The sequence below is a fragment of the Emydura macquarii genome, unplaced genomic scaffold (genome assembly GCF_026122565.2).
Source record: "Emydura macquarii macquarii isolate MOO-44397 ecotype Brisbane River unplaced genomic scaffold, CSIRO-AGI_Emac_v2 contig_18, whole genome shotgun sequence".
NCBI classification, from domain to species: Eukaryota; Metazoa; Chordata; order Testudines; family Chelidae; genus Emydura; species Emydura macquarii.
This window is the reverse complement of record NW_027130155.1, coordinates 13,042,593-13,063,208: the sequence shown is the minus strand read 5'-3', so window position 1 is coordinate 13,063,208 and position 20,616 is coordinate 13,042,593. Positions and strand designations below refer to the sequence as shown.

The following is a 20,616-nucleotide window of genomic DNA, read 5'->3' as shown; positions in this document are numbered from 1 at the left end:
TAAGCACATAACTGCCATTGAATTCAGTGACTGACTTTCAATGAGATGCGAGTGTCTAAATCATTTTTGAAAATGGGACTTCGGCACTGCTGACAATTTTTTACTGTGCTCATAACAGCTACTATTTGGGTTCCACAGACAAAACCGATGGGTGACTGTGATTGCAAGAGTCCTTGTTGAATTGTGAAAAAATTATCATTCATGACTAGAACACATACAACTTTTCCTGAGATAACACATATAACTGCATGCTTCAGTAGCTTACAGAATACTTGCAATATTTAAACAGGTGTGTAAAAGCTGGCTACTTATGCTGTTATGATGGTCACATATTAGTTCAACCATACAGTACGTCAGTCCTACAGTAGATCAAGAAATTACAGCAGCTTGATTTTGTAACAGTCTTTCCATTCATCAATACACTTCTCCTTTACTTGAATGTTACATCCATGAACTGTACTATTTGTCAGTGTGGACCCTTTGTGATGAAATCAGACCTGACAACTATAAGAGAGTGGTGGAATGTGGGTATATCAGTCCTATAATGGTGAAGGTCCTTTTCTCTATGAACTGAAAAGAGGTTACCTCACATTAAGTAGGGACACCTGAGTCCAATTAAGGGCTGCCAAGGACTTTCAAAAACCCCTCTTTGGGTGAGAGAGTGAGAGGAGGGAGAAGAAACAAGTTGCAGCAGGGTTAGGGGCAGCAGGGAGAAAAGGATTCCCCTAGGTAGGGTGCAGTTTCTTCCTGCAGGGGAATTTTTATGTTTTCTTCAATTTGGGGAAGGGCTAATGAGCAGAAAGCAGCATAACAGGTCAATTCTCTGGGGCAAAGAAATGTGTTCTGGGGATTTTTGCTTAAGAGAACTACTTGGGATTACTCTGAGGCCCACCTTGTAAATATGGTAAATAAACCATAGTTAAGAATTAAAAACCTCCAGAGTAGGATTGATTTACTCCATCCCCCTGGGGGGAAACATGGAGGCTGACATAGTGAAAGAGGAGCCTTGCCACATCTTTTATCAGGATAAATTGTGAAGCTTTTTTGCAGACTTATATGCAGCATTGGATTCCCACAGACCCAGCGGCACACCTAAGGGCATAGAAACATTTGTACTATAAATCAGTGCTGATTCCGCATCTTCAGCCATCATTCACTTGGATTGCTCTTATTCCCTTGGACCGGAGATTTAATACCCTTCACTCTGCTTTAGCTATGGCTGAATAAATGCACGTGCTGTAATGACTGAGCATCTCACCTTAAGAAATCTGGCAATGCCCTGGTTTGCATTTTTTGTTTCTTCAAGAGCATCTTTGTGTTTCCAAACAATATGGTCAGACAAGTTCATTATCAGTGTGTCTAGATCAGTTTGGAATGATTCTGGAAATCTCTGAGTTCGAGGAACCTAAGAAAAGATCAGATTATTACTTCAGAGTACGCAGAGTTTTATGTGGTTAAATTTATTTGGGTAGAAATTAATCTAAAATGTATTTTATTACAGAATAATGTATATCCTTACCTGTGTTTTGTTTGTATCAACCAAATGCTGTGCTATTGATTTTAAGATAATTGCAAAGAAGAACCAGGAATGCTGCAAAAAATATTATGGAGAAAGTCACATGATAATATTAGTGTTGGAAAACAGATTATTTTGTCAAGACAAGGTGGGTCTTTTATTACACCTTGTCTCTCTAATATCCTGGGGCTGACATGGCTACAATGACTGCATAGATTATTTTGTCATTTTTTTTTACATCTCAGAATTCCTCTTTAGAGGAATGGTCTGCAATTCTCAGCAGTACGTACTGATAGAATCGACACCATAGAAAAATTAGAAAGCTTGACATTTCACTGTGACAATATTGAAGTCCACTTGGGACTTATCCTGTGAAGAATTGAGCAACTTGCAACTTCTGTTTGACCTCATTGGGGAGCTGAGCCACACAGTACCTTGCTGGATCTGGTACTTGTGACTTTCCCTTTATTAAAAAGTAAGGAGTGAACAAATGATCACTTCCATTCATATTTAAACCTCTGTCTTAATTTGTGCTTTGTTTGCAAGCAGGTGTGTCAGAAATACATGACACACAATAAGTATAGTAGCATAATTGAAACCTTTCATGGCAGTCTCGGCAGAGAGGCCAAGGACTGAAAGGACACTGAGAATATGTACTAGCAGTCGTTTGCACAGATTGGTGGGCCACAGTTGGGAAGCTTGTCCTGTAATGTGATGGTACTACAAATGAACAGAGGACTTCAATCTCTAGTATCTTTTAGTAGAAATAAATTGACCTATTGAAAAGTCTACAGTAGAATGTGCATGGATAACTACTTTAGCAGATGTCACATATGTGTATAACAATAATGACTTTGACTTTATTAAACAGCCATTTCATTTCTTACATGTAAGTAGACCATGGCCCAGATTGTCTCCACCTTCTCCAGTTCATTTCTGCTCATATGGTGGTATACAAGAGATGGGAACTCTCTGGATCAGGACAACTGAGAATCCCCTGGGTATGGGGAAGTCCTCAGCTGGGGTAAAGCTAGCATAGCTAGTTCTTGCATGAGTTCCCTCCCAGCCCACTGTGGAGGATATGCCAAATGTTTGGATGTGCATGTGGCCAGAATGCTATCCTTTTAATTGGTTATTTAAAAAAAAATAATATTGGCAGCTCTTCACACTTATCAGAATTATCTTTTATATTTTGCTGATTACAAATCAATAGTAACTGCATTAAAATCATGTTATTTGAATATATATCCTATTTATAAATATGTATCAGGGCTGTGATTCCCGCCACCATTTGTGAAGTCAAAAAAAAGTCACCCTTAATGTTCTAACTCTCATTGTATCGTGTAAGATTATATTTCTCACAGTGGTTCTGGAATAACAGAAAGGAGATACAGGGGGAGGAATAGTACAATTTAAAATCACCATATACTATGCAATGCCTTATGTTGAGAATTCACAAAACTACAACAAGAAAGTCTGATAAAGATGTTGAATTATTAGGGCTTTGATATGTGCAAAGCGCACAGGGGAGAAAGAGAAGAGGAAGTTGAAGCAGAAAATTGTGATAATATTGAAAATGTACTAGTTTTTAAAACTGTATCATTCACCTTTAAAACATGTTTCACTGTTACTTGATCATTTGATTTCAAAAGACCAGTCACGTTCTTGGCTAGCTCCTCATGAACAGTCCTTTCTTCGGATGACTTGGTCTTGAATACATACTGAAGAAAAACCAATAATAATGTAAAAACTTATAGAAATCCTAGCAAGAATTAGTGGCGCATAAGCAATGCATCTTCTAAGAATAGCTGTAGTGCTGATCTTTGCCTGCCAAAATATCTTGGCTAAAAAAAATAATAGATACAAAGCTTAATTCACTGAACAACAAGGTACAAAACTCCTCCTATTGAATCTGAGTTTTAAGCAGTACTCCCCATTCATTTCAACTTGATCTGAATCAAGGGGAATTTCTGCTTAAAAATCACTGGCATGATCTAGATTCTTTTTTTTCATTAGGGCACCAGGCATCAGAATCTGATTCTTATGAACTCCCTTCTAAGCCACTTCACCAGAAAAGGAAGAGTAAACATGTAGGGGAAGAAAGGAGGGTTTTCACCCACCTAATCAGGTTCATATTTCCCTTGTTCCTTTCTTCCAATGGCAACAGCTTACTTGATAGCAACTCTTCATCCTGAAAGGGGTAGAGCACCCACTAGAATGGAAGAAGGGGAACAGCATCCCTTTCCAGAGATTGTAGCTCATGGAACAGAATTCCTTTACTAGATTGCTCATGGACACAAATCACATATTATTTGCTACTATTTTTTTTTGCTCACCTATTTTTTTTCACTAATACTTTGGTGAAAGAATTCATTGATGGCTCAGAAATAACAGCAGCTTAATTGTGTTAATTATTAGAAAGCATCTTTTCCAGCAGCACTAAGTCAAAATAGCTAAAACAAATGACATTTTCTTATTAAATATTCAGCCTTCTTGCCACAACAGACAGCTCAATGCCTAATTATAGCTGGGGGAAGTGGTTTTCTTATCCTGCCAAATTTTTGAGATTTCAAAACAAAATATCCTGTTCCACACTGACATAAAACTGAGACATTTTGAACTTTTTCTAGAAGAAAGAGAATGAGTGAGTGAACACACTCTACCCTAAAATGAGTGGTGAAGGAACTCATCTAGCATGTATGAGACCCACGTTCAAGTTCCTGCATCTTTTACATTCCAGGCGAGTGCCCTAAGCACCAGGCGATGGCTATTTTGGGTGAGGACTCTGTCTGACTAGAAATTCTATTCTGGAGATGAGATATCTTTCTTGATGAAACTGTCATTGAAGCTGATATGTTTCAATTTCAACATAAAACTCTTTTGTTGAAAATTTCCTGACCTGCTCTACTTAAGTGGCATGAATTTTCCTAAAGGGTCCTGATGCTTTCTGGCCTATTTACACAATGACCTATCTAGAAACTGGTATTTGAACACTTCAAAATCTTTAATACATTTATCCTCAAAACACCCCTCTTTGTAGGGAAGTACTATTCCCCCCACCTCTTTTTAAAAACAGATGCAAAACTGAAGCAAGGAAGGGCTAAGGGTCAGATTTTCAAATGTGTTTAGGTGCCTAAAGATGCAGATAGGAAGTCTAATGGGATTTTCAGAAGTACTTAAGCACATTACATGCCTAACACCATTGAAATTAATGATTAGGAGCTTTTGAAAATCCCACTGGGATCTGCATCTTCAGGCACCTAAATACCTTGGAAAATCTGGCCTTTTGTGACTTGCCCAGAGTCACACAGGAAGGCTGCGGTACAGCAGCCACTTGAACTCATCTCTCCCAAGTGCTGCGTTGACATAGTGAGGAACCACAACATGTTTATGACTCAGTCACTGAGCTGAAGCATCCAGTGAAAACTGAAGATTTGTCATTCACATACTGCAGCCGTGCTCACCGCAGTGAGCAGTACAGCAGCAACCATTTGCACATGCACCAGTTCGCAAGCTCATTTTAAGCGCTGCTGAAATATAAAGTGGCTGCACCCTTTTTTGGCTTTTCACTATTACGTGGTCAGAACTGTGATCAATACAATATTTCAGTTCACCGCATGCACTAAGCTGACAGTTACATAGGACCACATTTTACACACAGTTACACCACTGCAAATCCGAATATTTCATTAGACTCAGAGAAACTTTGAGTTTACACCAGCATAACTGAGATCGGAATGTGGATAATGGAACATTGAAAAATATCCCTTGCAAAGACATAAAGTATATAAAGACAAAGTATGAAGGTATTTTGCATGTTGAAGTAGTTAGTTTAGCAGCATTTAGCTTCATTGGACTTGAAAGAGTCTTTGGTTTCTTTCCTAATAGAACTTGTCTCACATTTTCCTTATTCTGTTCATGAAGATCTGAGAGTTTCAGTTAATAGTGTGTGTTTCCATTTTGGTTTCATTGGCCCTGCAGGGCAGTTTTTAAAACTTTTACATTGCATAAATTTCATTCAATAGATTATAGTTATTATTAGACTCTGTGAAAGCCTCCTTTGTTTCAGGATAAATCAGCATGTCATTCACAGATTTATAAATCCATGTATATGTCACTCAAATTATTTTTATAACTATTGGAATGGTATGAATTTCTCTTATTTTATTTCTGACATGTTCTGTATCTGGTTCAACCATCACTGAAAATGAGTAGACAAGAACAAAACCTCTATGTGCGGAGGACTAGAGGCAAAGCAAAGATAACTTTTATTTTTCTCTTCCAATACATTTTAAATACTATAGATTCTCCTTTGTCCATTCTGAGATGAATGACTAAATGAAGGAGGTACAAAAATAAAGTGTATTAAATCATTATAGTGATTGATATCTCTGCAGGTGATTCAACTGCACTGCCAAATCCCTGATTCATCTAATAATGTCTGGGTACAAATTTTCCAAAATCCAAGGAGGAGCAATTGCCTTTTCCTTGTTCTTTAGTGAATGACTTACAAAATACATTTCTATACTAAGCAGATTGTTACTTCAGATAAACTATTTACTGATTAACTGTTTTGATCTGTAGCATTATTTATGCTAACTCAAGGGATATTAGATGGATATTGGGAACAAAGATACCATTTTAAAGACACTGTGATTTTGACTTTCTCAACATCATCGTAAGTTCACTGAGATCAAAATAGTAGGCCAATTGTGTAACTGAGTATAGACATATGCTCCGTTCCCCCAAATGAGAATTGGATGGAAGAAACTGAACAAGCAGTTCACAATTACAAAAATGTGCAAGGATCGATGCCAGTAAATAAAGTATTTCAGATCCCAGAACCAGGTACAAATATACAGTAACTTGGAGGAAAAAAAGATATCCTGAGAAAACAATAGAAAGCTAGGAATATATAACAGAAGAAACATACAGGAATCTGCAAGCACAAAGAAAAGCTTTCAGGAACATCTCCTTAGTAAACATTATCATTAAACTACACTTGACCTTTTGTAATGTATTCACTGCTATTGGAGAAATACCTTATATGCACGCAGTACACATGGCTGGTCAATATGAAGTGATAAAACTACTCAATGTGAATGCTGCAAAACACATCCTTGAACTATACATAAATCTATCAAACATGTACTTATATGCCCCCCCACACCATAGTATCTGAGCACTTCAGTCTTTAATGTATCCATCCTCCAAACATCACAGTGATAGTATCCCCATATTTACAGATGGGGAAGTGAGGCTTAGAGAAGCTAACTGACTTGTCTAAGGTTAAATAGGCAGTCAGTGGCAAAGCAGGGAACGAAACCTGGATCTCCCAAGCCCTAGGCTAGTGCCCTAACCACAGCACCATCTAACAGGGCAGAAGGTAACTGTCCAAATACTGGAAAAACTACAAGAAAGTATCACAAAGAGAAAACGGAAATAACGTGCAATGTACAAGAGATAACCAAAGGTCAATTGGATATTTCATACCTTTACATAAGATTGGACACAGTATTCTAGTTGCTCTTCATGGCACTTGGCAACAATGTCAGTAAGAACCCTGGAAAAGAAAAGTATTGAGCTTGTACCATGAGGCAGAAAAAACATCATTACATGCTTTACATTACATCACATTGTTGTACATCAGATTCAAAATTGCCCATGCAATTAACAGCACGTGGACAATTTGCTGTGCCCATGTGGAACTTCATGGTCACTTCATGGGGGCACAGTAGCTCACGTGTAAGGGTCACAATGCTGGAACAGAGCCTCACTCTAAAAAGTTACTATTATTCTACCAAAATACACCCAGTTATAACAATTTTAACAATTGTGATGCTGATGTTATTACATTATTGGAAGACAAAACGACACGTGTCTGGAGAACATTTCAATGCTTATATGGATCTGGGAATATTATGAAGAAGTTGCAATGAGGACAATTAGAGAGTGTTGAGAATCAAAGTCCATTTAAGGTTGGGATGTCAGAATTTCTATCTTAACCTTTCAGGGTTTAGAACTCTGGCAAAGGGACACTTAGGAAGGAAGGGTTCTGTGATGGGGTTAAAGAGCAACTTTAAATACCAGGCTTGGAGGAGGAGTCTTAAAAAGGGAGAAGCTCAGTGCAGAAGGGCCCACCCTGGGAGCATGGACAAACCTCACCCTCAGCTCCTAGAAAGGAGCACAGCAGAGAGCCAAGCTACCTTTAGTTGCCTGCAAGCACAGAGCTGTAGGACAGGTGGCTGGACAATCCTGGTACGACAGAGATGCTGCTACTCTTTATTTCTGTTTCTATTTAATTTCCTTTTCTTTGTTGCCTTGAGAACTAGGACTAGTACCCTTGACCCTGAGGCAGAGGCCCCCTCTCCTGCAAATATGAACCCCCTGAGAAGAAGGTGGGCTAATGTAGGGAGTAGCCTGTAGAAGAAGCAGGAGGTCGACCAGACAGATCTTAACCACTTGCTACAAGGGTCTCTGGGCCGGAACCCAGGGTAGAGGGGGGGACTGGATTCCTCTACAGCCTCTCTGAGAAGATTAGCAGAAAGACTCCAAACACAAGCAGCTGGAAGGACTACTGGGACTAATGGGTGAAACCCTGTTTTACCCCCAAAGGGGTCAGACCAAAGTGAGCAAGCTTGAGGGCCGAGTCACAAGACAAAAGAAACCACTAGTGGGCCTGGTTAGCAGGACTACAGAGCAAAAACCCAGCAAAGGCAGCACACTGGCTGGCGAGTCACTTTGCCAAAGTTCCATCAAGGCACCTCTCTGTACGTAATTAAACCTGCACCAGAGGCCATGTTTTTTTTAGAGTTCCCTGTTTTTAAGACATCACCCCAGAATTCACAAAGGTACTGAACATAAGCCTGTTACATCTTGATTAGAAAACATCCCCTTTAGCTACGCCATTTCTTTGAGTGGGCACTTAAGGCAGGATTCACTGGATTTATTCTGCAAAATGTAAAAATAAATAACCTGCTTTTATGCGGCAAGAATGGAAAAAAATCAGTTAGTGCAGCAGTTCCCAAATGTTAAGACCTAGTGGGCCATACTCCAAACTCAAAAGTATTTGGTATACATATTAATCAGTATCACTATAATGTATTTTTATTCTGATAAACCAACTCATGTATCACAGTTTAATTACTGCCAATTTGTTTTTTTAGATGCTTTCTGTACACTCCTGCTATATAATCCAAAAAAGCATCAATTTTTTAAAACTGTTTTGCAAACCATTTCTCGTTTATTATGATTCACGTGATTAGTGCTCTTTGAAAACTAAATAAATGACCAAATTATTCACCAAGGTTCCAGTCATTCCCTACCATTCTGATATCAATGGGAATTTTGGCAGAGTAATGACTGTACGACTGGGGCCCAAGGCAAGTCCGTAACCAAGACAATGTATAAAGAACATATTTTTTTCACAGGCCTGAACAGTTTCAAGTTCTTGTTCTGTAGCTTTTAGCTTGTTCAACACAAGCTACTTTAAGTTATTCAAAACAAAATACAATGTGCACACATGTACAGTGGCAAAACAATGAAAGGCATACACGGCATTTTGCTAGTGCACAGCTGTACATGTTGCTGTTGACATCAACAATGTTGTTACAAAGCCAATACACAGAGAAAGAGGTAAACACTGAGAAGCCATTTTTTTACCAGGTGTGTGGATAGCCAAGTATTTGAGCATAAATAAAGGCTGCCCTTCCAGTTTCCAACCCAACTGTTTCACTATTGTGTTTTCCTAACTAACACTAATTCTGTCATGGAACAAAACTGTCTAGTCCCCAATTGGCATTAATGTTAATTAATTGGGCAGTTAGGGGGTCATAGAAAAAAGTTTGACATCCTTCTTTTGGAAATCGAGTACATCACTATCGGGATGAGCTCGGTCTCCACAACCAGGGGAATGACACTGCTAAATTTACTCCAGTCGTAATTTCTGTTCATGGAAATACTGGGCATAGGAACAATAATTTTCTGGGTGATGTCAATTACGTGATGTCATACCCCCCACTTAGCTACCTGACTTACTTGCAAAGCTCTGTGTTAGAGTTAGGAGTCAGGCATTTTTAGGATAATGAGCTCATCTTCTATTAAAATCTAAACACCAACTACACTCATGTCAACAATCACACTATGGACTGAATTTGGCCCTAATTCTATTATATATAACACATTTTTGGATACCTCGTGACAGCAGTGGTAACTTCATCCACGTCGTTTTGTACCAGAACCCAAAATAGTTGATTCAAGATCACAGGAAGAAAATTCAGAATTACGTGGATCTTCTCAATTTTCAGTAAATTCTGTATTAGACACAAGGAAAAATAACGATAAATTTCCGACATAAACTGCCATTCACCAGGGCCTGGAATTCTACTTCATTACACTGGTTTCACCAGCTGGTAATTGCAGAGAAGGCAGTGGAATTAAACCAGTGTAAGACAGTAAAGAATCATGCTCTATGTCAAGATATTTTCTTAAAGTATGAATCTGCACACTGAATTTTTATTCTTAAGATTTTACAACTTCTGATTATTTTGTGATTATAATGCAGAAACTATTACCTGCCTTTCTTTTTCATTGTGAAGGACTGAAGTTCCTACTTTTAAAGATTTTTTTCCCCGAACATTTTGAGAAAATATTATACCTGGGCTGAGACCTCATATGCTGAGTTTCATTTTGAATAAAATATTTATGACCAAGTCAAAATTACACTAATTAAAAACAATGTTACGCTATAGACATACTGGACAGTGACTCTCCATTATCTTACCTGATAGAGCTAATTGCGTTATTAATTAAAAATAATAATTGTAATGGATTTAGCTCTCTGATTTTCTTCAAATGAGTTTGTGATTTGTAAATAAAAGCTGAAAGTTTGGGCAAATATTTTTCTGCCTATTGTTTGTTCATGAACTGTTCGCTTTGAATATTTGTAATCTCATTCTGTTGTGTGATTGGTCCCCTAACGCCCATGATTTTATTTCTGTTTCCTGATTGGATGATTGAAATATAATAAAGAGGCAGACAAAGATCAGCAAGTAATGAACAGTGCACTTCTAGCATGCCTTTCTGGATGCTAAAATTTGTGCAACTTTTGGGTATTCACAACATTTTCCCAAATACCTACTGACTATCTGAATATACAGAAATAATTAATATAATAGAGAAAACTGAACCTAATGCTTTTTATTCATGAAAATATTTATAATTTTTAAAATTCAATCAGGACTAATTGTTACTACATTAAAAAAAAAAATCAAACAGCTCACATTCAGGTACATCCATACCTATTAACACAAAAATAATAGACATCTTTAAACACTTGTCCAGAGAAATGTCATGACTATTGGAAAGTTACAGCAAAATTATCTTTTACTGAACAGCTTAATAAAATCAGCTTAATTGTGTTTAATATGAAAATGGAGGAGCGGGAGAAAAATATCCTTCACTATAATCTCTAAACCTAGAGATTTAACCTATTATATTCAGACTATCACCAAGGAAATAGGATCTGTTTCGTAACTTGCCCTTCAGTAGTCTAGCTCCTTCCTGCTCCCCTCCAAATTCAGAGTTCTGTTGTATTCAGCCTCAGAAGAGTACTAGAAGTGCGTCCTATATATTTGAGGATAGGCCCCTATGATTTGCCCACTGCCACATGGATTACTCTTTGACCTCAGGTAGCCTGAATACAGCTACAAGTTAATACTGCTATTTCTGTTGCTCATTCATTGGCATAAGTACAGAAGAATTCATTGTAGGAGTGTGCATCCATACGGGAATGCAAGCAAGAGTAAGATTCCCCTTATCTTTGGTCCAGGCATGCAGAAGTATGTGGCACTGCATGCCCACTTCTTACCCCCATCTCATGCAGGAAGGGAAGGGGAAGAAGTAGGCATGGAAAAAAATTATTACTGTCTGGAGAGAGAGTGGAACAGCAAGATAACTGTGACTCCCCAAGCCCCAGTTCCTTCTCTGCAAAGCTCCTGGAACAGCACAGCAATGTGCCCTCCCTCACAATGATCTTGCCCTTGGGACACAATCCAGCCAATGGCAGTTTAGAACCCTGGGCTGGCTTGGAAGGCAAATTCAAAGAGAGCTAAAATTTAGCTCTTAAAATTTATTTACCTTCATCAACTTGTAACATTTCTAAATTATTTTACCTTACAGGACATGACAAAGCTTGAGGTAGGTGGCTGGGAGAGATCCATTTCTCTTTTTTGGCACTGCTGGAAAAAGGTATTCAGATATGGATCCTAAAATGGGAAACACATGCTCAAGTTAATGCCTGTTTCAGCCTGGACTACAATTCAAATATTTGCTAACAATCTCAATGAATCAGTCATGGTGGTTAGAATACAGGAGCTTTCACAGCACCATACAGCACACAGTATCGTAAAATTATAGGGATCAGATATGGAAAAGACCAACAAGGATTAGATCATGTAGTCCATCCACTTACCAGCAGAGCATTGCTTTTTAGAATATGTTTTCTAGTGCTTTGTCCAGTCTTGTTTTAAGTGTCCTGAGTAATGGGGTTTTCCCACGATCTAACAGATCTCAAACTTAAGATGTTTTTCAATTTCTAGTTATACCCTCCTGTATCATCCTAAATAATTCCTCTCTTTCCTTAAAAGAGGTATTTGCTCCCTAAATTTCTCACTCTCTCTCTCTCCTATATTCAGATGATCTTTAATGTTAGAAGAACAGATTCATACAAGATTTAAGATATATTAAGATCATTTGTCAGGATTTTCCTAGCACTCATTTCTGATCAACAGGTAAAGATATCTGAGAAAAAATGCAAACTCACCTGAGTATTTACAGTCGACACAACAAATGAAGACACTTTGAAAAGCAGCTTCCCACCGTCTACCCATTTAATGTCACTTCCATTATACTGTAAAAAACGTTTTCCTCTTATTTCCATACTTACAAACACCATAAAAGTATAAACATGTCAACACGGTTCAGTTCTGCATCACTTTTTGTGGCACAGCTCTGTGAATGTTCAAGTTCATGCAGGTCTGGCTACTGTATTATTTAAATATTCAGATCTCAGCTGCTGCAGAGGCAGTCACAATGGGAGTTCCCCCACTATTCTGTCAATGCCACAAAGCAACAGACTAGATCCACATTTTATGGTTTATCCATGCACTGTCAGTCAGGTGGGGTACCTCCTTTTCCCAGCTCACTACTGGAAGAGGCATAATTTTCTCCCAATCTGGTGGTACACATATTAACTTAAAAACTGAATAATGTACATATGACTACTCTATAGTATGCTCTACTATATCATTCACACAATGGCTTCTTTACACTGCCAGCAAGGCATAAATGAGTATCTGGCCCAAGCATTTCAATCACACATACTTCAATCTCTATTTCTTTTGAATAACATAAATATTACTTAATACCTTTCCACTTGCAGGATCTTGAAGGCTTAAGTAACTGGGAGGCAAACTGGTTGCCACTGGAATGTTATGTTCTTGAGTAGCTAACTGGGCATCTTTCAATAAAGGAAGCCAAGCATATCCAACTGCACACAAAAGTAAATCAATATGACATTTTTGAGTATAAGATCTTTGGTTCATGGGATCATAGTAAATAAGAGCCACAAATAGAAATTCTGAAATCCTTAAACCTTAGATGAACATATATCACTAAAAATATAATGCAGACAAAAATTAGCAAGGAATTATTTGAAAGTAATTCTACTGCAGGTACCTGGTGTTTCCAGAGCCTCTTTCTTTTTGGCATTAGCTTTTGCATTTATGTCACAGGTGACATGATAAAATGAAAACAGAATGTGGTGATTCTTATGGAGTCGAGTGGGAAGCTCAATTTTCACCTGAAATGTAAAAGGTTACACCTTTCTTTAGTTTAAAGGGAATCAACCAGTAGTAAGAGATGGGCTCTAAAGGAGAAATCTCTCTTTTTATACATCTCTAATTAAAGCTGCTGTTTTGGCTGGCAATTCTTATTCGTGTGTTGCTTTTTTCACTAGAGTAACAACTGTTTGTGTTTCTAATGAAACAGCACAGAGCTGAAAACTGAAGAATGCTGTTCAACCAGACTGCTTAGAAACAATCATCTAAACACCATCACCCTAACACTGACCCTACCCAGGAGTCAGCATTCTCTATCACTCCTCTTTTAGCAGAAGAATGAGTCAGCCTGGATACTCTTGAAATCAAAAAAACTAATGATACTTCATCATAACTGATTTCATGACAAAGACTGAAGGTAAATAAGAGTTGATGTGAAAATAAAAAACTTATGACCTCAGATGAGTCATAAATCCCAGAGATCCCAACAGGAAAAACTCATCTATTGTTCACTAATCTCTGCAAAGTCAAGGTGGGCTGTTACTAACCTATTGGAACACAAGGCAAAAATACATTGAAAGTTGTTTCTGTGGTAACTAACGGGTTGGACTTCTGACGTTAGTTATGAAGTAACGTTGTACCTAAACTAATCCTGTAGTTAAGGTAAGAGTCAGGAATTGTGTTAGGACATATTTCTAGTGTTATATCAGGTTAAAGGTGAAAATAGCGTAAATATAGCAATGAAAGGAGCATTTAGATATGCAGTTTAAAACAATTTATTTAGCTGCTGCACTAGGTTATTTTAGATACTGCACTAGATGTGTTGCTTGTCAGGGTCAATGCTGTGCAGTTGGCCAACCCAAATCAGTTTATGTTAGATAGTGAGGGCTGAACTCAATACTTCACTCCTGTTGGAAGGAACTTGCCGCAATGCAGAGTGCTTGCATGAGGCCCTCTGTATCATATGGGGCCAGATTTTCAGAAGTGCTGAGTACCCTCAATTCCAGCTGAAATCAATAGGTGCTCATGACCTGTGAAAATCAGGTCCCTTTAAGCTCTTAACATAAATCTTAAATGGAGTTTAAATGGATACTCTGTGTTTGGGGGAATTCCACCCACAGGGCCTGATCTGTGCTCTTTACTCAGGCTAAATTTATACTGAAATTAATGGAAAATTTTGCCAATTAAGAGTGCAGGACCAAGCCAACTGTTTGCAAAATATTGAATAATTACCAGTCCTGCTGTCTGCAGTATTACTAGTGTTAGTATACACTGAAATCAGAAATGCAAAGTCTAGAAGAGCAACACTCCTTTGTTAGTGTGCTGTCAGAACACTAACAACTCAAGGATATGGAGCACTCCAGATTGGTTAGGGTGAAATTCAATTGGTGAAGTGTACATTTGATACTACTATCCCTCACCAACGGAGGGCCAGGGCGTGGGCTGCATTACATCCCCCGAAGCTGTTGCTATGCCTGTGGGGAGCCACAGCCACTTCATGAAAGCCATGTGGTGCGTTCAGGCCACTGGATCCACAAAAATACACCAATGCAGTGTTTATGATACGGAGGGGTTTGAGCTGGGTTTGTCCATCATGCATAAATTTCACCTCTAAAGAACATTGTAACAGAAATATTAAACAGAGCTAAAGTTAGATCTTGACCTTTGATAAAGACACACAGTAGAGAGCAGGACTGATCATTATTAAGTCTGCACACAAAAGACTTTACAGAAGAAGCACTAACCATTATTATGTGTTAAGGGAAATGGTCAGATTTTATTTCATGCTGTGCATCTATTTCAGTGAGTAAAAATCTCTCTATCTAATGAAACTCATACTCACCTGAACATATGAATACTTATAGCAGGCAGGCATTTTTTTTTCATTTCTATGCCTTTAATTAAACACATATTGTCAGAGTAATAGCTGTTTAGTCAGTGAAGAATGGACTGACCTCATCGTAGAAATCAGGATTCTGTGAATGATGTAGCACTGCTGTGTAGGCTGCTGTTGTAAATAATGGTCCACCAGGCTTCCCATAAATACACTGTTAAAATATTATACTTCAGTTTAGTTGTCAAGTCTCACTGGTAATACTAATATAGCTGTAGCTCAACAGGGGTTTACAAAAGTGTCTTTTCTTTATATCGACTGTTTGAACACAGTACAACTCCACACAACAACAATTCCCTGCATTAGCAGGACCAGGGAACTTAATAGGTCCTTTCTATTTCCAGCATCTGTGATTCTTGATTAGCTTGTTTTATGTATGCAGAAACTGTGGTGCAGAGATATTCATTGGAGGCTTATGGTCAATAGTGAAGTTGAGAATAAAATCCAGGTGTTTCCACTTTTGTGCTCTTTTCATTAAACAACTCTATATGCCACAAAATTAGTTTGGAAATTTAACACTGATAATCTTAGCTCCTTAATACCATGTTAATACATCAGACTCTGACATGCACCATCTGCACATTTTGCAGTTCATTAAGTAAGCCATGCATCTGTGACAACCAGCAGCTTAGCTGATGTACTGAAGACTGAACCAGGGACCTCTGGAATGAAAAGCCAGAGCTGCTACAGCTTGAGTTAAAGAGCCCAGGCTTAGGAGCTCGGGGCTGGACCAACTCATTTCCTCTGTGGACGGCACACAGTGGGATTTGTAACACACACTCCCCAGTGGGTTAAACACAAACATAAGGATAGTAGGGCTAGCTCTGCAGTCCTTGCAGAGGCAAAACCGCCAATTAAATCAAAAGAAGTTCTGCTTGCATCAGGCTACCAGGTTCAGGCTCAATGAACCATATCTATCAGTGCTTTGCTTAAAATAAAAGGAAGAGCATGTGAAAAATATATAAAACAACAAACTGATCTGTTCTATTGTATCTATGTCTAGGGCAGTTTCAATGGCAGTTATGCTCCTACATCACTTAGCTGCTTTTGAAAATCCATGCTAAGTACCTCATCATCATGGTAAATAAGGCCTGGATTTTCAGACTTAACCTAGGTACCTGAATCCACATTTAGGTGTCTACACCCTAATTTTCAAATGGGCGTTTGCAACAGTGTGCATGTCTATACTCACTTTGGTACGCAAAGTCCCCCAGTGCACTCATATAAGGTGGAACTACGTGTGTGCGTACCTGTGTGCACACACATAACCATACCATGAGGAGATTTGTATGCCGAAGTCAAGCATACACTTTCTTTAAAATTTGGACCCTAAATACCAGTTTAGGCACTTAAGTGGTCTAAGTGCTAAATAAGGATGTAGGTACTGAGATTTTCAAGACGTTCTAGGGATGTAGAGAGGTATTCCATTAAAATTAATGGGATAAATGTAAATAAACAAATCCGCACAACAGCTGGAAAAACTCAGTCTAAGGGTCAGATCCATGGTCTATTGAAGACAGTGGAGAGGCTCCCATGCATTTTCATAGGCTTTGGATCAGGCCTCAGATCAGATCCTCAGCGTGTAAATCAGCAGAGCTCCACTGAAGTCAATGACGCTAACATGATTGATGCTAGCTGAGGACTGGTGTATACAACTGGCAGTTTATCCAGCTTAAATGTGGATTTAGGTGCCTGGCTTAATGATCCAAATGTGAAAACCTGGGCTTGTGCTGTTGGTGTATCTGTTTGTGTCTGTCTTGGGGTGTAAGCTCCTTGGAGCAGGGACTGTCTGTTCTGTCTCTGTACAATGCCTCCACAATGGGGTCCAGGTCCATGACTGAGGCTCCTAGGTGCTAGGATGGTACAAATAATAAATAATAATAATATCTGTGCCCTATGCAGTCTATATTGAAAACACTTCATTGATTTTCTAAGGCTGTTTTCAGGTATAGTACAAGCAAAATAGTGTGAAATTTTAAATCAAAATATACTGTATATGATGGCAGTGCCCTTTTCTTGAAAATGGCCTTCTTTTGTAAGTTTTTTTGCCTAATCATAGAACTAGCACTGCAGGGTAGACATTTCGAGCGGATACAGTTAATAACAGGTATTAAAAAGGATCATTATGGAAACTTAAAAGAATATATTACGATATTCACATTTTAAATGCTCCTGATTAGAATACTCTCAGTTGCTGGGTTTCATAAGAAACCACTTTTGACACATTGTTCTGTGCTTTGTCTTTGCTCACCTTCATTGGCTTGGCTCCTTCTTCATCTGAACTTTTAAATTCAATACACACTGTTATGTTCCGCGCCTGTAATAGTAATGCATGAAAAGTGTGAATAGAAATAGTTAGCCCACAAAATTAAATACAAACTAAGATGTGTGAAATATAACAGGTTTTGCTTAAAATCTGGAGAACACTATGGATGGTGAGCCATAGCCTAAATACTTGCAACTCCCAAAAATTCTTTGGAAATAAATGTGTAAAAAGGAGAACTTGCAAGCACCTAGGCTTCAACTGCACTGTGCAAAAGCAAAGTGTAAAGGAACCAGTATTTAGCCCTGTCTTGATTTTAATTCATATTTAATCAGTATGAATATGCATATAGCGCTCAATTTTCATTTCAGGGAGGATCATGTGTATACATATTTACATTAAAATATATTTCTCTAGAACATTGCCAAAAATCAATTACTGAACTACCTCTTCTTTGAACTGCCTTCATAGCATAAAAGATTCCTTTAATCTGTAAAATCACTTCCAGGGAATTCTTACTATGCTTAAAGGTTCCCTAAAGAATCAAAGAGACTGAAAGTTAGTTTAGTAATTTAGGATCCTATTTTGCCACTTTAGCTATGATGAGTAGTCCCATTGATTTCAGTGAGACTAGTCATGGATTAAGGGACTACTCAAAATGACTAAGGGTATGTCTATCCTGACAGCGGCAAAGTCGCCACTGCCAGATCGATCTTTCTGGATCGATTAAGCGGTCAGTGTAGACCCACTCAATCGACCAGGAAGTTGACTGAGTAAAACCACCCCCTCAAGAAGCATAGCACTGCGTCAACGGAAACCTGGTTCCCATTGGCGCAGTGCAGTGAAGACAGCGCGCAGAAGGGAAGCACTGAAGTCGACGTGAGTTATGCAAGCTACTCTGCGTAGTTTGCGTAACTCCCATCAACTGCCGCTGAATCTCCAGGCAAGTGTAGACCAGGGCTTAGAGTGGCCAAATCAGGCCCTTAAATTGTTGCTTAATGTACCTTGCTGAAGCATTTTTGGCTATCATACTTGAGATGTTTTGGATAGATGTATATTTGGTTCTTATATACTCTATAAGGCCGGGAATATTTTGTTGATTCTTGTACAAATTCCTCCACTTCCACCGTAGGTTTATGCTCCTCTGTATTATAAAATGGCTTGATTGGGATAAAAGATGATGTTACACAGTCTTTAAAAAAAAAAAAAAAAAATCAGAAAATGAAGTCATTTTATAAATACACTAATAATAAGTATATAGGCTGTAATATCCAATATCTAAATACAAAGGCCAAATTCTATCACTGTTTACACCAGTGTAAATCCATAATAATTGCACTGACTTACAATTAAGTTAACTATTATAGCACTGAATAAATAAGCTTTGAATATACAGTACCGAAGACAAAGCATAGTAGCATCATTGCAACTCTTATATTTTCAGCAAAGTTATAGCTCTAAATACAACTGAAGTGTCATTAAAATATATTTTCTCATTTACTTTTTAAGTTCATCTGTTACATAACTGGCAATCAATGAAATCAAGAGATAAGTTATCTAGAACCAGATTTGAAAGAATATGAAAGAATCAGGTATCTGAATTCAGTTCAAGAGATAAGTGATGAACTTAAGTATCCTGTCATCCAGAGAGAAGAGTAACTCAGCATAGATGTCACAAAAACACAGATTGATATTCCAGAGTATGCTACTAAATCAGCAACAATTTGATCTCGGTAGGAAAATATCTTACAGAACTACACAAGTCTGAGGAGGAAAGAGACACTGATTCCGGGATGGTCTGCAAAGACGGTCTTACAAAGGGATCTCACAAAACTGGGTGACTGGGCAACAAAATGGCAGATGAAATTCAATGTTGATAAATGTAAAGTAATGTGCATTGGAAAAGATAATCCTAACCATACATATAAAATGATGGGGTCTAAATTATCTGTTACCATTCAAGAAAGATCTTGGAGTCATTGTGGATAGTTCTCTGAAATCATCCATTCAATGTGCAGTGGCAGTCAAAAAAGCTAACAGAATGTTGGGATCATCAAGAAAAGGATAGATAATAAGACAGAAAATATCATATTGCCTCTTTATAAATCCATGATATGCTCATATCTTGAATACTGTGTGCAGATCTGGTCACCCCATCTCAAAATGATATATTAGAATTGAAAAAGGTACAGAAAAGGGCAACTAAAATGATTAGGGGTATGGAACAGCTTTTATATGAGGAGGGAGAGAGAGATTAATAAGTCTAGGACTTTTCATCTTGGAAAAGAGACAACTAAGGAGGGATATGATACAGACCTATAAAATCATGACTGCTGTGGAAAGAGTAAATAAGGAAGTGTTATTTACTCCTTCTCATAACACAAAAACTAGGGGTCACCAAATGAAATTATAGGCATCAGGTTTAAAATGAACAAAAGGAAGTATTTCTTCAAACAACGCACAGTCAACCTGTGGAACTTTTTGCCAGGACGTTGTGAAGGCCAAGACTACAAGGGGATTTAAAAAAGAATTAGATAAGTTCATGGAGGATAGGTCCATCAATGGCTATTAGCCAGGATAGGCAGGGTTGCAAAACCATGCTCTGAAGTATCCTTAGTTTTTGTTTGCCAGACGCTGGGAATGGGAGACAGGGGATGGATCACTTGATGATTACCTGTTCTGCTCATTCCTTCTGAAATACCTGGCATTGGCCACTATCAGAAGACAGGATATTGGGCTAGATGGACCATTAGTCTGACCCAATATGGCTGTAGTTATGTTCTTATGTCTCACCTACTCCAAGGAAAAGCAATCTGAGGCTCAACTCTGCAAACTCTAGAGCCAATCAGGAGGTAGTTAGATATGCAAACAAGCTCTCCCTGCGTCTTTTACATCCTAACTCTCTCCCTTGCTCCCTTCAGAACCTCCACAATCAGAAGTCATGCCACCTTCAGGCCGGAATAAATCTTCTATAGGACTATTTGGTTGAGGCAAGATGTGGAGGCTGTTTCTGTGATCAATTACAGTATTTTCTTTTTAACAAACTTGAAGGATTCAGCCTTTCTTCCAGGCAATTTCCCAACTAAAACAAGGCCATGCTTGCTCC

At 38.3% G+C, this 20,616-nt stretch overlaps 1 protein-coding gene across 10 annotated transcripts in view; it reads right to left on the bottom strand.

The window, feature by feature from the left end:
• DOCK10 (dedicator of cytokinesis 10) overlaps nucleotides 1-20,616 on the bottom strand; it is a 213,013-nt gene that overhangs the window by 54,453 nt on the left and 137,944 nt on the right. For all 10 annotated transcript variants that reach the window (XM_067562553.1, XM_067562432.1, XM_067562498.1 and 7 more), the window contains 12 exons: nucleotides 18,515-18,702; nucleotides 17,499-17,564; nucleotides 15,309-15,401; nucleotides 13,253-13,376; nucleotides 12,943-13,064; nucleotides 12,339-12,425; nucleotides 11,689-11,781; nucleotides 9,710-9,828; nucleotides 7,010-7,079; nucleotides 3,124-3,237; nucleotides 1,520-1,591; nucleotides 1,259-1,405 (listed from right to left, as the gene is read on the bottom strand). In XM_067562553.1, the coding sequence (XP_067418654.1) occupies nucleotides 1,259-1,405; nucleotides 1,520-1,591; nucleotides 3,124-3,237; nucleotides 7,010-7,079; nucleotides 9,710-9,828; nucleotides 11,689-11,781; nucleotides 12,339-12,425; nucleotides 12,943-13,064; nucleotides 13,253-13,376; nucleotides 15,309-15,401; nucleotides 17,499-17,564; nucleotides 18,515-18,702 (1,295 nt within the window). The remainder of the gene's footprint in view (nucleotides 1-1,258; nucleotides 1,406-1,519; nucleotides 1,592-3,123; nucleotides 3,238-7,009; nucleotides 7,080-9,709; nucleotides 9,829-11,688; nucleotides 11,782-12,338; nucleotides 12,426-12,942; nucleotides 13,065-13,252; nucleotides 13,377-15,308; nucleotides 15,402-17,498; nucleotides 17,565-18,514; nucleotides 18,703-20,616) is intronic.